Source organism: Lipotes vexillifer, unplaced genomic scaffold, assembly GCF_000442215.2.
Source record: "Lipotes vexillifer unplaced genomic scaffold, Lipotes_vexillifer_v1.1 scaffold539, whole genome shotgun sequence".
NCBI lineage: Eukaryota > Metazoa > Chordata > Mammalia > Artiodactyla > Lipotidae > Lipotes > Lipotes vexillifer.
Genome location: NW_006789542.1, coordinates 646,806 through 662,835, shown reverse-complemented (window position 1 = coordinate 662,835; position 16,030 = coordinate 646,806). Strand labels below are relative to the sequence as shown.

The following is a 16,030-nucleotide window of genomic DNA, read 5'->3' as shown; positions in this document are numbered from 1 at the left end:
GGGAAAGAGAACAAGCGGACCAAGGATGAGATTCCAGGGGCCCCAGCTTTAGCGGAGCCCTGGAGCACAAATACCACCTCAGAGTTCATCCTGTCTTGAAGCGAGGGAGCTGGACTTTCTCACTCCTATACATGTCAGTCACTGGCCAGGGGCTGCCCAGGAGGTAATGAGCCCCAGGGTCCTCTCCCCACATGCCCTTGGGGCAGGTGGCCTCTGACAGTGCCGTCCACTTAGAAGTGAACGCATGTAAAGCTGGGGTTGGACATAGGGAACTGATCGAGGGACCTGAGGGATGTGAGTGGACGACCAGTAGTATAGGTTACAGATGGCAGTGGTCTCCATGCAGACACTGGGGGCTTGGCTCGATGTGCCCTTCTGCATCCCATTGCTTAACGATTTTATTGTTTTCATTCGTATATGTTCAGTTCTTGTGATGTGCTGGGCATTTGATGTGATTACCGCCTATCACTCTCACATCACCCCTGTGAATGAGATATTATTACTCCCATTTTCTGATGAGGAGACTTGAGACCCCCAGGTGAAGGGACCTACCAGCCTGAGATGCCACAGCTTGTCAATGGAAGGGTCGGGTCTGGTGCAGGGCTGCCTGTTTGCAAGCCCGAGTCTCCCTTCATCCTCTGCTCCTTGGGCCCCTGCTGTCCTGTTGCCCTGCCCTCACACAGCAGGAGCACCACTCTGGCAGATGGTAGGAATGCAGCCATGGGTGGTGACAGCTGGCCCTTCATCTTTGGAGCGACCCTTGGCTCCAGTGACCTCAGAAGCACATCATGCTCTGACTTAGTGGTCTCTTGATTCTGGAACTCTTTCCTGTTGTGGCCTGGTTCCTAACCAGATGCCATCAAGAGAATACCATCCAGAGAATTAGCACTCATCCAGGGCCCTCCGTAGCCTGCGGTAAAGGAGCTGCGTTCCCCTCCTCCCTTTAAAGAGCAGTCATGAGGTTTCTCGGGAGTAATAGACATAAAACCTCTTAGCACCATGTCTGGCACACGTTAAGTTCTCAACAAATGTGACCTGCTCTTAACAATAAAGGAATTAGCACCGGCCCAGCTCATTCCTCTGCAAATTCTAACAGACCAAGGAATTCCTGAAACCCAGCACCTAGCAGGCAGGGGCAAGTTTGACATCTTTGTTTATCACAGCACAGACTTACAATGTCCGTCTTGCCAAATGCAATTTATTTTCTGTTCATTGATGTCATCTCCATAAGTCTTTGGTCTCCCTGGAGCAGGGATGCTTTCTGAAGGCTCTGTTCTGAGAGTGATTTAAGACATGGTTCTGCTGAGAACATTTCCTCCAGCTCCCACAACCCTTTATCCCTGCCCCCTTCCCCACTGGCTGCTAGATGTAATTAGAAGCAGATGAATATGGCATTTCATTGTCCCAGATGTTCTTCTTTTCCCACTTTTTATTTTATTTAAATTCCTTCCCTCTGTGAGACCTGTGTGTGATGTCAATTGTGGAAAGCGTCTTGCCCTTGTAATTGGCCTTCAGGCAGTGGGGCCTGGGGTTGAACCTCCATTCGGGTGCTGCTGATGCTGAGCTGTCCCCTCAGCTGTGGAAGCCCTCCATCCAGCCAGGCCTGGGCCAGCTGTACCCCATTGTGGTCATGTTCCCAGGCCTTTTGGAGACCTGAGCATTTCCAGCTATGACATTGGGCATATTTACAGTGGTCAGAACATAAGTTTCCAGAAACATACAAGTGAATCGAGTGCTGTGGTTCAGGCTTACCAGCTTCCAGCCTCAGACTGGAAGTTGGCTCCTGGTGGTTCCCTGATGCCAGCTTGCCAGCCTCAGGTGCGTTCAGGTTTACAGTAGCAGGCAGAATGCCCAGCATGTGGGCCTGCCATCGCCCCTGCCGGATGTCTGTCCTCCTCAAGGACTCTATTGAGGCAAATCCTCGTGCTCCTCAATTCTCTTATGTTTTATTAGTTAACATCCGACACGCGAGCCCTCCAGCTTCAGTCTGCTGCTGTGTGATCATTTATCCCTTCGTTGATCAGAACTTCTGCCGCCCCATCTCTCAGCCTCCTACCACCCTCTGAAACGTGCAGACTCCCCCTCAGCCTCAGTCTTTTTTCTCCTTTCATACTGGGAGTGTGGATCTCTGCTGGGGAAACAACTTCCCCTGCAGCCCTCTTAACGGACCTGTTCCTTGAACCCCCATGTAAAGTTCTCCCTTCTAATCTAGATGCGTTTTGCAGCCAGAGTGCTCTTTGCAAAATGCTAACCATGTCACTCCCTAGTTAGAACCTTCCATTGACCTCCCATGCCTCTTAAGATAAAGCGCATAATTCTTTTTTTTTTTTAGGTTTAATTCCACAGTTTTGTTTTTTTTCTTTTTTGTTTTTTTTGCGGTACGCGGGCCTCTCACTGCTGTGGCCTCTCCCGTTGCGGAGCACAGGCCCCGCGGCCACGGCTCATGGGCCCAGCCGCTCTGCGGCATGTGGGATCTTCCCGGACCGGGGCACAAACACATGTCCCCTGCATTGGCAGGCGGACTCTCAACCACTGTGCCACCAGGGAAACCCCCACAGTATTTTTAATGGCATAATTAAAGCATCCCTTATTCCTCCTATGCTTATCAAAAATTTTCTCAGGTAATTTTATGAATGAATCTGATTCTCAGGGATTATTTATAAGTAATTTTTAAAGCCATGCCTCAGGAAGACAAAAGAGGTTCTACATTGCTTTTTGGAGCAATTTCCTCTCTACCTGAATGGAGAAGGAGAGTCAGAAGCTTGAATTTCAGTGCTTTATGAAAAGAAAGTAACCTATTAAACTAAATTATTTAGGAATTAGACATTAAGATCAAAATAACTACAGGTTTGATTTGATTTAGTGCAGCCATCAAAAAGCTAGATGGGGCCAGTTTTCAGATGGAAGCCACAAGCTTCTTTAATATAAAGGATATAATTCTTAACACAGCCTCCAGGCCTTCCCATCTCTCCAGCTTCATCTTGAACATTTTCCGGTGACTTCTTGTTCATTCCATTTGCTCCATGCTCACTGTCTCTTGGCAGTACTTCACCTCTGCCAGGCTCTCTTCTGTCACAGAGGGTTTGCACGTGCTATTCCTTTTTGGAATGTTGTTCCTTTCCCTCTTTGACTAGTTAACTTCTGCTTACCCTTTAACTCTTAGCTCAAGCAGTCCCTCAGAAAACTCTTTCTGACTGCCATGCTTATGTTAGAGTCTTTTCTAACCGTGAACCTCTCCTTTGGGGCACTTTCTAAAGTTATAATTTTGCATTTATGTGTCTAACTGGCCGGTATTCTCTACAAGCTGGAAGCTCCATGAGGGCAAAGACTGCCTGTTTTATTCATCAATGAATCCTTACAGTGCCTGGCACATAGTAGGTCCTGTGTACACATTTGTTGGATGGGTGGATGGATGGATGGATGCACGAACAGACAGATGGATAGACAAACAAATGGACAAATGGGGTGGATGGGCAGATAGATGCATGTGTGGATGGATGACCAGGACTCTCCCAAAAGAAAGAACATTTGCAGATATATTTTTGAAGTAGAAAAAGGAGAAGCACACTCAGAAACTCCAGCTTCAAATCTCATCCTCTCTTCATTGCAGACTGAATCATAGTCATACTTCATCGAATGGTATGGCAAAAAGGACATTGAATTTATTAATCTGTGCCTTCATGAATCACATGATGAATCGCTACCTTGGTCTAGGTGACGGGAGAACATGCATTCAAATCCTTGTTCTGTAAGAATTCAGTTTACTGGAGTCCATAGACAGGAAGATACATCATGACCTTACAGAGTGAAGAGGACTTAGGGCTGGGATGATGATGAAGTGCTCCACTGTGGTTTTAAAGCTAAGCTTTGTGGAGCCGTGGGTTCCCTTGAGTTGGTTCTGGGGCTGCTGGGCCTGGGATAGAAGGGACTGGCTTGGGAAGGGGGACCGATCAGGCAGGGCTCGAGCTTCCCACCTTCTTTATAAACAGAGAATCTCCAGTTTTTTCTGTTTTATACATTGGGGTGCTAGCGCAGATTTTCTCTGCTAAGAGAAGTTGAAAAATTGCTGTTTCCAAAAGCTCAGAGAATGATTAACTCTGCTGAAAAGAGCAGAGTAGGTCAGTCTTCTTGGAACAGAAGATGTTGGAGCAGAGTCTCTCCTTTTAATTTTTTTTTAACTTGGCTTTAAAATGCTCAGTTTTTTAAAAAAGTAGTTAAAAGTAGAAAAGAGAAAACAATACCCGCAGTATCTAAAAACACCTGTTAAAAAATTTCCTACATTTTTCTGCAAAGCTGAAGTCTTCTGTATGCTAAATTGATATTGATTTTTTTGTATAACTTTATAGCATTTATCATTTTTCCCATTTTATTATCATGTTTTCTAATGTAAAACTTGGAAATCAGGCAAAAGATGATTGTGTGTCCTTTCACGCCTGGAGCACTCTCTATCCCCTTTCTACTCAAAGTGTGGTCCTTGGACCAGCAGCATCAGCATCACCAGTGAGCATAACTGTGATGTGGACGCTCAGGCCCCAATCCAGACTCCCTGATTCAGAATCTGCATCTTAACGAGGTTCCTCATGTGATTCTTACACACCTTAAAATTTGAGAAAAAAACAACACTGTTCTAATAGGCCTCCTAACTCCCTAGGGCCCATATTCTGTGAAATTACATATTAACTTATAGAAAACTAAGTTACAAATGCCTTTTGCCAGTAAAGATGAAAATGACTTCTGTCTGGCAGAAAATATAATCCCGAAGGTTATAGTTTATTGCCGTGTAAGGTATTAATCAGTTTTGTATCTGATTTCAACATTCTTCTATTCTTTTTTTTCTGTAACTACCCGCATTCTCAGATCCTTTTTTGAACTAGCTTTACCATCCTGATTCCCTCAGTCATGAATTAAATAAATTTTTTATGTGTATTTGCTGCATATTTGTATGAGAGTCATGTTTTTAACTTTTTGAAAATCATACTTTGACAGCCAGATGTATTATCATTTTAACGGCTCTGTGGTATTCTACTTTGCGATTGCTGTAATTTACTCATCTGTCGCTCTATTGTTAGACTTTTAGGATATTTCTATTTTTTTATTGAAGTAGAGTTGATTTACAATGTTTTGTTTAGTTTCTGGTGTACAGCAAAGTAATTCAGTTATGCATATATATTCTTTTTTGTATTCTTTTCCATTAAGAATATTCCTAATTCAGTACCAATATAAATAATTCTGCAGTGAACATCTTCGAATATAAAACTTTTCCTGTACTTTATGTTTCTTGCCTATGAGTAAATTTCCAAGTTCAGAATTAATGGATCAAAGGATATGAACAGGGCTTCCCTGGTGGCGCAGGGGTTGAGAGTCTGCCTGCCAATGCAGGGAACACGGGTTCGTGCCCTGGTCTGGGAAGATCCCACATGCTGCGGAGTGGCTGGGCCCGTGAGCCGCTAAGCCTGCGCGTCCAGAGCCTGTGCCCCGCAATGGGAGAGGCCACAACAGTGAGAGGCCCGCGTACCGCAAAAAAAAAAAAAAAAAAGGATATGAACATTTGTAAGATAAGCAGTATTGGAGTTGGTCAACTGGACAGGAATGGAAGAGTCTGCCAAGGTGGCAAAAGCAGGCTGCAGACAGGCAGGAGGCCACAGGTCCCACAGGGAGATAACTCTAACCAGCTAGAATGTGAGTACAGGTCCTGCCAGGGGCTGGAAAGGTAGGAAGGAGACCGGATTGTAAAGAGCCTGGTACCCTGAAATGTATATTTGGTATAAAGGGAAACCATCTGTAGTATAAACTGAGAAGTGCGTGATGAGGCCTGTGCTTTAGGAAGACAACTCTAACAGCAGGAAGGCTCCTCCAAAGCTCCTGAAATAGTGCTGGTGACAGAAGCTCAGGCTTGAACTGGAGCAGTAACTGGGGAGGTGGAGAAAAGATATTTAAAGAGGTATGGGGGATGGAATTAAGAGATACAAACTACTATGTATAAAATAGGTAAGTAAGAAAGACTTATTGTGTAGCACAAGGAGTTATAGCCATTATCTTGTAATAACTTTTAATGGAGTATAATCTGTAAAAATACTGAATCACCACGCTCTATACCTGAAACTAATATAATATGGTATATCACCTATACTTCAATTAAAAAAAAACATTAAAAAATACCATGGGCTGATTCAAAAATTTTTTTTTAATTTTTGAATTAAAATAAAGAGGTATAAGGGCTTCACCAGGATCATCCTGCTATTTAGTGGTGGCGACCAGACTGGACTGTCAGCGCTTCCTACCTCTCTCTGTGGTCCATGCAGCTGTTCCTTTGGGTTTTTATCTAAGATGTGACTTCTTATAACTTCAGGCTGCTCAGATCCTTCCACTTAATGAGTTGATTAGAGTCGCGATGTGCAGGAACCAGCTTTGCCAAAGCATAAAGCACACATCCAAGATGATGAACGGCATCACTAAAAATAATAAAAGATTAAGCACACATTCCGGGGAAGTGCCAGGGCATTCTTATGGAATTTGCCAGACTAAACTGTAGTAGATACTCTTCACTGTCTCTGTATCTACAAAACCAGACCTCCAAGGTAGCTTTGCCAGGATACCCATTTTAGACACCGCGGGCCGGCAGCATCCCCGTGCGGCTCTCAGGGTGATCCAAGGGGCTGGACTTTGCAAGAACAAAACGTTGACATGCCAATGGGTGGGTTCAGACATGAGACCCCCTTCAGTGCAAATACGAAATACATCATTATGAATGATGTATTTCATAATGGTGTATTTCATAACGATGTATTTCATATGGCAGGCTCAAAAGGAGAAAAGCCAAACGCTGATCATAAAGCGACTAGAAACTGAAACTCCTCCTGTGAGGCAGGAGAAACTTCCTTGGAAGAAGTCAGGGCCAGCTTCCTAGAAGCACACACACACCCCAAGCTCGTGGGACCAGAGAGATGGAGTGACCCAACTGGGGAGGCCCACAGCCGTCCTGAGTAGCAGCTACACCTCTGCTCCATGAGTCCCCTGTGTTCAGGGATCCCTCCCAGGTCTCATATTGGAGGGCCTTTCTTCTGCTACTATGTGACCAGAGACCAGGAACTTTCAGACACTATCTTACTTCCCCATTTCACAGAGGAGGAAACTGAGAAGTTCGTCTTGGTTGCCCAAGGGTGCCCCTCTCAGCCACGGTGCTTCATAGTTGACCTGTGCAAGGCACCACAAGAGATTCTGAATGTGAGAGGTGATTTGATCCACAGCTTTTAGGGGTAGTAACTCAAAGACATGAATCTATCTGTCTTTAAAGACAGAAATCTCTAATCTGAACCAGATAGAAAAGAGCAGGCTTAAGATGACGGACTTCACAGCCCATTTCTGTCCCACCGCCTCTCACCCCCACATATTCCTCCTTTAGGATTGCCTCATGTCTGAAAATCCCTCTTTGTAATAGCCCCAAACCGGGTAGAATGGATAAATAACTCGAGGTGTATTCACACAGCAATGAGAATGCCATGCTCCAGCCTGGAGGAATCTCCCAAACCTAATGTGGAAGGAAGAAGTCCTTCCAGGGAGAGCGTGGACAAAAGCAGTGATGCTCATCTAGGCTCTTGGCCGTCAGGACGATTACCCTTCGTGGGGGCTGTGCCTGGAAGAGAGTGTGAAGGGGGCTTCTCAGCAGCTGGTCTCATCCTGCATCTCGATCTGGCTGCTGGCTACAAAGATGCATTTCTCATTCAGTTCGTGAAAATGCAGTGAGCTGTGCACTTAGGTTACGTAGACTGTTCTCTATGTATATTAGACTTCAATAAATAGTTTTTTAAAATTAAAAAGGGTGCCAGCCAACCATGCACAACCTCAAAAGAAATCTCCCTGCCAGCAGTGCTAATGATGCTGATGGGAGCACCCGCCACGTGTCAGAGGTGGGCTCTGCCAATCGCTCTGCATGCGTTAGTCCCTTCAGTTCTCTGGGGAGGTGCTGTTCTACTCCTGTTTTACAGAGGAGAGAACTGAGGCTCAGAGAGATAAAGTACCCTGTCCAAGGTCACACAGCTAGTGAGTATGTGCTGAAAAGAGGCCTTATTTCCATTCCCAGAAGTGACTACTGTGTTCTGTAGGCAGTTTTCTTTGATCTGTCCCAACATAGGAAGGAATGGTTTCTGCCCTGATTTCCCTAGAGATAATGTTTTGAATTTAGGATCTGCCTCATGGATGACCATCCTCCCCTCCCCCAGCCAACCCCCCCCCCCCCCACCTGCAGACGTGTGCCTGTCCCAGCACAGGGGGCAGGATGGAGACCCCTGCATTGCCCCCCCCCCCCCAGCCAACCCCCCCCCCCACCTCAACTGTGGGAATGAAGACAGTTGAGACAAAGGTGATTGTGTTTGCTTTCCTTATCACCAGGGAGGAGACAGTAAATGATCCATTTAATTGACAGATAATCTTTAAAGAGCCACTGTCAGCCAAGTACTCTGTGGTGTGCTAGTGACCAGCTTAGATTGGGAGTTTGGGGTTGGCTAGACCTGAGTTCAAATCCTGACTCTGCATTTTAAGCTACATGACCCAGAGCAAATCCCTTGTCCTCTCTGGGCCTCCATGTCCTGCTGTGTAAAATAGGTGCTAAATACCTCCTGGGGTGATTGTGTGAGTTAGACAAGAGATTGCAAGAAAAGCACAGAGCCTGACACAGAGGAGCATTCAAGAAATGTTACAGAGAGAGGGAAGCCAGGCCCTAAAAAGGTAACATAAATAGCACTAGTATCAACTCAGTCCTGTGCCTAGTCACCGTTGAGGCTTGAGCAAGGGGCTCCCATAACCAGCGAGGCTTCCTGCCAGGCAAAAAATCAGCTGGCTTTCAGGGTTGAGCCAGGTTTACATAGGTCTTCTCCAAGGAGGGACTGGGCATTCCAAGCACACGGCCTAGCTTGGACAAAGCCCTGTGGCTGGGCCAGCCTGTCTGCAGCCAAGGGCTGCCCAGAGCTGAGATTTCTGTCTCTTCAGCAAAGAGGAGCTTGAACGGGACGGTGGGGTGTTAGGGGATTGGCTGTAGAGGACACAATGGATGCTTTGAATTCTACAAAAATAAACTCTACTGTGACCAGTGGGGCGAAAATAGAGCCAAAGAGTACAGTCAGTGTTGAGCTAGCACGTGTTAAGCTATCACTTCTCTGGCAGGAGGGTGGGGGTGCCCTGATTTCTGCGCCACTTTAGGTGGTATAAATACTCCTGTGATGGACCATTTCAAAATAGCATTGTAACATCCTTAGATGTGGAACTGGGAAGAGATGCACACCGTTGGCACCATTGATGTGAGCTAGCACACCACTGAGATTCCATCAAAGTTGGGAAAAATTGCCCCACTGAGACATGGGCTCTGAGGACCTATGGCTCCGCTCCTCAAGTGAGTGCTTTTAGTGTGCTAGGCATCGCCATGAGACCCAAGGCAAACTGTGCCCAGCCCTTGAGGTCCACAGTCTACTCGGGAAACTGGCATTAATTGAGTAATCACACTAAGTTACACAGTGCACAGAACACTCAGAAAGAAGTACCGTCTTTCCTGGAGTGCACGCCCATGCCCTTTGTTTCAAAACCATAATAAAACAGACTCTTATTGTCTGTTCTGAATCAAGAACATAGTGCGTCCTCTCAGTTTTTCACCACACTTATGTTCACTTCGTGATACTTAAATCAGGCCTGTTGTCGTTACAGCCCTTTCAAGAACTGGGGCTGCGATTTCAAGTGCCTTTTCAGGTCCTTGTGAAAAATCCATCCGTATACACCCAGGAAAGCACTCAACGGAGCCCATTTTAGAGTAACAGCAGTCTGGACACATCTCTCCAGTTCAGTCCCAATGTCAAGCCCAGGCTGGGTCCCCTCAGGCGCTGGGTGCTTCCGTTTGGGAACCATCTCACTTCTGCTTTGCCTCCCAGGTGGTCTTCGAGGCGTTGCACAATCTGGAGCCCCGAGGCTACGTCGTGGGGTGGATCATTGCCATCAGCTTGCTGGTGGGAATCCTCATCTTCCTGCTGCTGGCTGTGCTGCTCTGGAAGGTGAGTGGAGAGCGCAGGTCCCCAGGGAGTCCCCAACCAGACACCCAGCTCTCCTGCCTCAGCAGGGCTAGAGCGCATTGTCGGAAAAGGTTTCCTGGTGGAACTTCCTTCCCAGTGCAGGTACAATGAAAGGAGGGCAGGGTCCCTTCCAGGCAGTGAATGGAGTCTAGGCTCCTCCTGAGGCCATTCACACCTGAGGACTGGACCGCTTTAGAGGGAACCCCAAAATCTTACCCTCTTCTCCTGCCTTCCCTAGCAGAGTTGCCACCAGCCCTAACACAGGGTGGTGGGAGCCTCACTCCAACGCACAAGCTTGGGGAGTAACAGCTGGGACTGGGACGGGGATGGTTAACTCCTTTACTTGGGACAAAAACAAGAAAAGAAACTACAGAGCCATTTTTTGTTCTTTTCCCATGTGGAATATAGAAAAGATTTCTGCCCAGAAGATTCTAGTAATGGCGATGGGCTATATGTCTGGAGTGCTGCCTGGGTAGCTTCATCAGATGTTCTCCCAACCCCGTGGGGGTTCATTCGTAGGTGCCCCAGGGGGTAGACTTGCCCTGCCTCCTTCAGCAGGGAGCACCTGCTCATCCTTCACATCTTGCCTCTTGTCACTTTCTCAAGAAGAAAGGGGTGTCCTCACCCCCAATTCTAAGATGGTTTCTTTGCCCTGCACTCTTCTCTCAGACACCTGGCGTCCTTGACTTTAGGGCCTCTGTATTCATCAGTAATGGTTTCAGAGTCATTATCTGAGGAAGGTCTGTCTCTTCCACGGGATGGTAGTGTGCCACGTGAGCTGGGTCCTGTCCGTTGTTGTTTCCACCGTGTCCCCAGCTCCTACAGCAGCACCAGGGACCACAGCTGGGACTTCCTGACACCAAGTCCCTGCTTTTCCAGTGTTCCAGGTTTCAGAGGCAGGTGGAAACAGCCTCTTAGATGATTATGGATGGATCCTTTAAATTCAAATAATTAGTTTCTTTGGGATTCCAAAATAATTTGTATTTATTGATCAAACATAGACACATGTCAGTAAGCAGAAAAGTTGTCAAATACTCAGGAGTCACCATCCCAGAAATAACTGTGGTGAGACCAGCGTTGTCTCTTCTTGAACTTTTTCCCTACATAATAGACAGAGACCAGGCATTCACATAGCACCCACTTATTTGTTAATAGTGTGTTAAATTCTCCAGTAAAATACCGGATACATTTTAAGGTGCATGACCTCTAAAATTAAAGCAATGAGTTCAGTTATCAATCTGAAAAAAGTATAGTAAATATACTTCAGAGTATTCAAGAAATCCAGAAACGCAGGGAAAATAGTGTTTTTGTTGTACATCTTTTCAGATTGACAGTTGGACTTCACCTGAAAAACGTATTGGAGGTTGAAGAAAAATATATTGAGCATATTACTTGAAAATAAGTTTATCTCAGGTTCCCATGCTTTTTGGACATCCCATTTACTATTTTACAGCCTAGCTTTCCCTGAATGCAAAATTGTGAAAGTCTTTCCCTATTGTTAAAAACCCGTGTCCAGCGCTGTCCTCAGGCTGCAGGTGTATGGCAGATCCCAGTCCTCGGATGTTGGGATTCATTCACGTGGCTTCTGGTTTCACACTTCTTGTAACAGTGCCACAGTGAATATGCTTGGAGCCAAATATTTGCACAAATCCTTCATTATGTCCTTAAGGTGAAACCTTAGAAACAAAATTACCGAGTCAAAAGAAATGCGTATTTTCAGCTTTTTATTACATATTACCAGTTGCCTTCTGGAAAGTTTATACAAGCAGTGTATCAAAAGTGCCCATTTTCCTGTATATTTACCAGGAGTAGATATTACCTTTTTTGAAAAACCTGCCCATTTGTTGTTTGTTTAATCTGCGTGGCCAGATAGAGTCTTAACTCTCTCTCCCTTTTCTCTAACTCCAACTCCTTCCTGCCAAGGCGTCTGGTCTGGGGGTAGAGAACAAAGCCAGCTCAGTGTTTGGGATCTGAAGACAGTAAGGGCTTTGGGGTGGGGGTGGGGTGTTTGTGTGTGTGTGAGAGAGAGAGACTTCCTTCTGCCTTTGTACAGACATTTCAGAAGAGAGGGAATACCGTCCTCCACTGCTGGGTGCATGGGACCAGACAGGGACACAGAGTGGGGAGTGGGGTGGCTGTGTCCCACCCCCTCCCTCTGGGCCCCCCACTTGCCTCTGCCACTCAGGAGTGTCCCCTCTCCTGAGCACACCCTCCCGTCTCCTTCCAACTGCCATCTGCTTCGCTTTGCTTCTGCCGTGTTTCTTTAAAGAATGTGGTGTGTCAGGAGGGGGTGTCATGGGGTGGCCAGCACCCTGAGGCCACCCAGCTGTGTGTGATCCAAGGAGCCAGGGCCCGAGAAGGCAGACATCACCCGCTGCCATGGACTGGCCATGAAAGCAGAGTGGTGGCAGTCAAGGGGCCTTAACCAAACAAGGTCATCTTAACTGCTGGAGGAAGGAAGGGTCTAGAACACCTCTGAGAAAGCTGGTGAGTGATGCCGTCAAAACTTCTAGCCACAGACACAGACTGATCAGCCCCCTCTGAGTCCCAATCCTGCAAGCCTGGGAGAGAGAATCTGACTGGCTCAGCTCAAGTCAAATGTCTACAACTTGGCAAGAGGCCAGGAGGTGGCAGAGAGAATGTGACCAGCCAGGGCTGGGTCACATGTCTCCCACATCCAGACAGCTAAGGCCAGCGCAGGAGAAAGACACAGTGTGGAGGTTTGGGGAGGCCAGGTAGGGGTGGGGATAGGGGCTAATCTTAGAAGGAAACTAGGCAGATACCCTAAAGGCTTTCGCTCCAGCAGGGTTTCACGGTTGTCAGTGGTGCTATTGCCTAAATTACAGTCTTTTATATGGTACTGGGTAGCTATGGCCGCACAACAAATTGCCACCAAATTGAGTTCCCTTTTGCCTAACAAATGTATAGCTCAGGAATTCAGGAAGGGTTTGGCTGGATGATTCTTCTGCTCCAAGTGACACTGAGTGGTGTCACACAAGGGCATTCACCTGGTGACTAGGCTGGTCTGCTTCACTTCACAGGACAATTTTATTCACATGGCTGGCACCTTGGGTGGAGATGGCTGGAAGGCCGGACTCTGCTAGGCCCCTCCCTCTCTTCGTGTGGATTCAGGGCCTCTACATGTGGCCCTTCCAGCAGAGTGTGCTGATGTTTTACATGGTGGCTTCAGCTCTGGGAGAGCATGGTGAGAGCTGCTAGTCCTCTGAAAGGCTGGCCCAGAACTGGCATGGCATCATCCTGCTGTACTCTGTTGGTCAAAGCAGTCATGTGCCAGCCTAGAGTCAAGGAACAGGAAAGAGACTCTGCCTCCCAATGGGAGGAGTAGCGAAGAATTAGTGGCCATCTTTTGTCTGTCACATACATGATATTCAGAAATATGGGCAAAATCTTAATCTTTTCTGTAAAACTCACTATGGCAAAGGACGATTAGCCTAACTGGAAGTTTTGTTGTTCTGAAGTAGATGAAACCTCATCTCTCTTCCATTGTGTCATAGATAAAATTATGATCGAGCTCCTTGGAGGAAAAAAAACTAAACCTTGGTGCAGGGTTCATGAACGCACTCAACATTCAGAGTGGGTAGTCTGTTCAGGCACAGCGACAGCGCAGTAAGGAGCTCGGCAGAGGGAGTTTCTTTAGGAAAAATATTTTTCTCTTGAAGGACTAACTAAATAGAATGACTTTATAGGACACTGAAAAGGGCAAATAAAATGTAGGATTATTCTGAAGACCTACATATTCCTAAAACTTCAACCGCAGGCCTCTTTTGTTTTTTATTTATTTTATTGAAGTATAGTTGGTTTACAATGTTGTGTTAATTTCTGCTGTACAGCAAAGTGATTCAGTTATACACATATATACACTTTTTCCATATACTTCAACCGCAGGCCTCTTTTGTTTTTTATTTATTTTATTGAAGTATAGTTGGTTTACAATGTTGTGTTAATTTCTGCTGTACAGCAAAGTGATTCAGTTATACACATATATACACTCTTTTCCATATTCTTTTCCATTATGATTTATCACAGGATATTGAATATAGTTCCCTGTGCTATACAGTAGGACCTTGTTGTTTATTCGTCCTATATATAATAGTTTACATCTGCTAGTCCCAAACTCCCAATCCATCCCCCTCACCATTGGCAACCACAAGTCTGTTCTCTATGTCTGTGAGTGAACTACAGACCTCTTGTCAACTTGGATCCCTATGTCTATAACCTAAGAAACATGCATTATGTATAGAGGTCTAATATTGACAATTCAGTGCACAGAAATCCATTGATTAATGGGCCTAATATTTGAGTTAGATGGGAGGTCTAACTGCTTCTGGCTTATTACCGTATTTCACATATCATTCCCTCCAATCCTTTCAAGGGGAAAGTCACTGCATGGTACCCAGTTGCCACTGCTGATGAGTAAACACTTCACTAGAGCCTTTGAAGACAGGTGGGCAATGTTCAAGTCCTCTTTCCTTTCTAGAGCCACATCTCTTGAAGTTCCCTTTGGTGTAGCACCTGACACTGCTACCTATGGTTGCTTGCCATTGCCTTGAGCTCATGAGCCCAACATGGTTGTTCCCCAGAAAGTACAAGGATGGTGGCGTGGTATCAAAAACAGAACAAGGTGACTGGCCCAGTGCGGATGGATTTTCTGTGCCATGAAGGCCTGCGGGTTAGCATGCTTTACACTTGTGAGCTGGCCGGTGCCTTCACTCAGCAAACAGATCCCTGCGAAGTGGCCGGCTCGGGGTGAAGGGACAGAGGTAATAAGCAGCAGAGCCCTCACTCCATCGTAAAGACTGGGGAAAGCAGTTAAGTGACCGAGGCTGAGCCAAGCACATCCTGAGGAGTAAGCAGCACTTGGCCAGGCAAAGAGCCTGTGCCACACCTCCTACATGTCGCCGTGGTTCTACCAACATGCCCATCATCCCCTGTTTATCTGAAACAGAAACCCCTTATAGGGTCAGCAAATACCTTCTCCAGAGCCGAAGTCCAGGCTCCCTGCCTAATGCTCAGCCTCCTTCTCTCCTCCGGGGCCTTCCAGAGGGTCGGCCGGTGGCACATCAGGCGCTGTCTCATGCTTGGCCGCAGCAGGTCCTGGCTCCGGTGCAAAATCCACAACGAGGGCCCCGAGCTAACCAGACCCTTCTTCACATTCTGAAATGGATCCTAATCAGCCTTCCCAGAGCCAAGCTGTTAGCAGACACTGGGAGCCATAATTTAAACTTTCTGTGCAAGGATTACAGTAGCCTGCCAAGCCACCGTGCAGGAAGAAAACTTTGAAATAGGAAACTCTTTTAAGGGAGAAAAATCCAAATGAGTCCACTCTCCTTTCTTTTGGCTCCTGTTTGGGTTTGAAATGGCCTGGGCCCTGTGCCTCTTTAAGACAATCGTAAAGGCCTGTTTATAGGAGGAATTTCATTATTCAGAGGGTATATGTGACTTGCACCTTTAAAAAGTGCCTTCAACTCATCAAGCCAGCCTTTGAGTCAAGTGGTGAGAGAGTGGAGATGCTGAGATGTTTTTCCTTCAAGAGGAAAAGCCTCATTTAGGGCCCCAGGCTTCTCTCTCCCTCTCTCTCCCCCTCTCCTCGCTCCCTTGTACAGTTTGCCAAAACACACAGGCCACCACTCAGTGAAGGAGAAAACTCTGCATCCTCCTCTACTGCTTCCAGCCCAGGAACCTTTCCCTTCTCTCCTGTTGGCCCCTTTTGCCAGTGAGATGGCCTGGAGCAAAAGGCAGTGCCATGGCCTGGCCGGCCCCATGACCAGCCTCTTCCCAAAAGGCCCAGGACCTGCCAGCTTTGCCTTCTCACAAGTGGTATAGAGGTGGGCTGTGCAGTGGGTTTGCCACTGTCCTTCAGAAGGACTGTCTCGAACCCTCTGTCAGCCGGGCCTGTTCCAAGAGCCTGCTGCTCCAGAGCTAGTTTTGGGCTCCTGGTTTTCATTTAAGAGCGTTCC

General features: G+C 46.7%; 1 protein-coding gene across 1 annotated transcript in view; it reads left to right on the top strand.

Moving 5' to 3' along the window:
• Positions 1-16,030, top strand: part of ITGA9 (integrin subunit alpha 9) — a 371,922-nt gene that overhangs the window by 349,474 nt on the left and 6,418 nt on the right. The window contains exon 27 of the mRNA XM_007462694.1: positions 9,915-10,034. Within this exon, the coding sequence (XP_007462756.1) occupies positions 9,915-10,034 (120 nt within the window). The remainder of the gene's footprint in view (positions 1-9,914; positions 10,035-16,030) is intronic.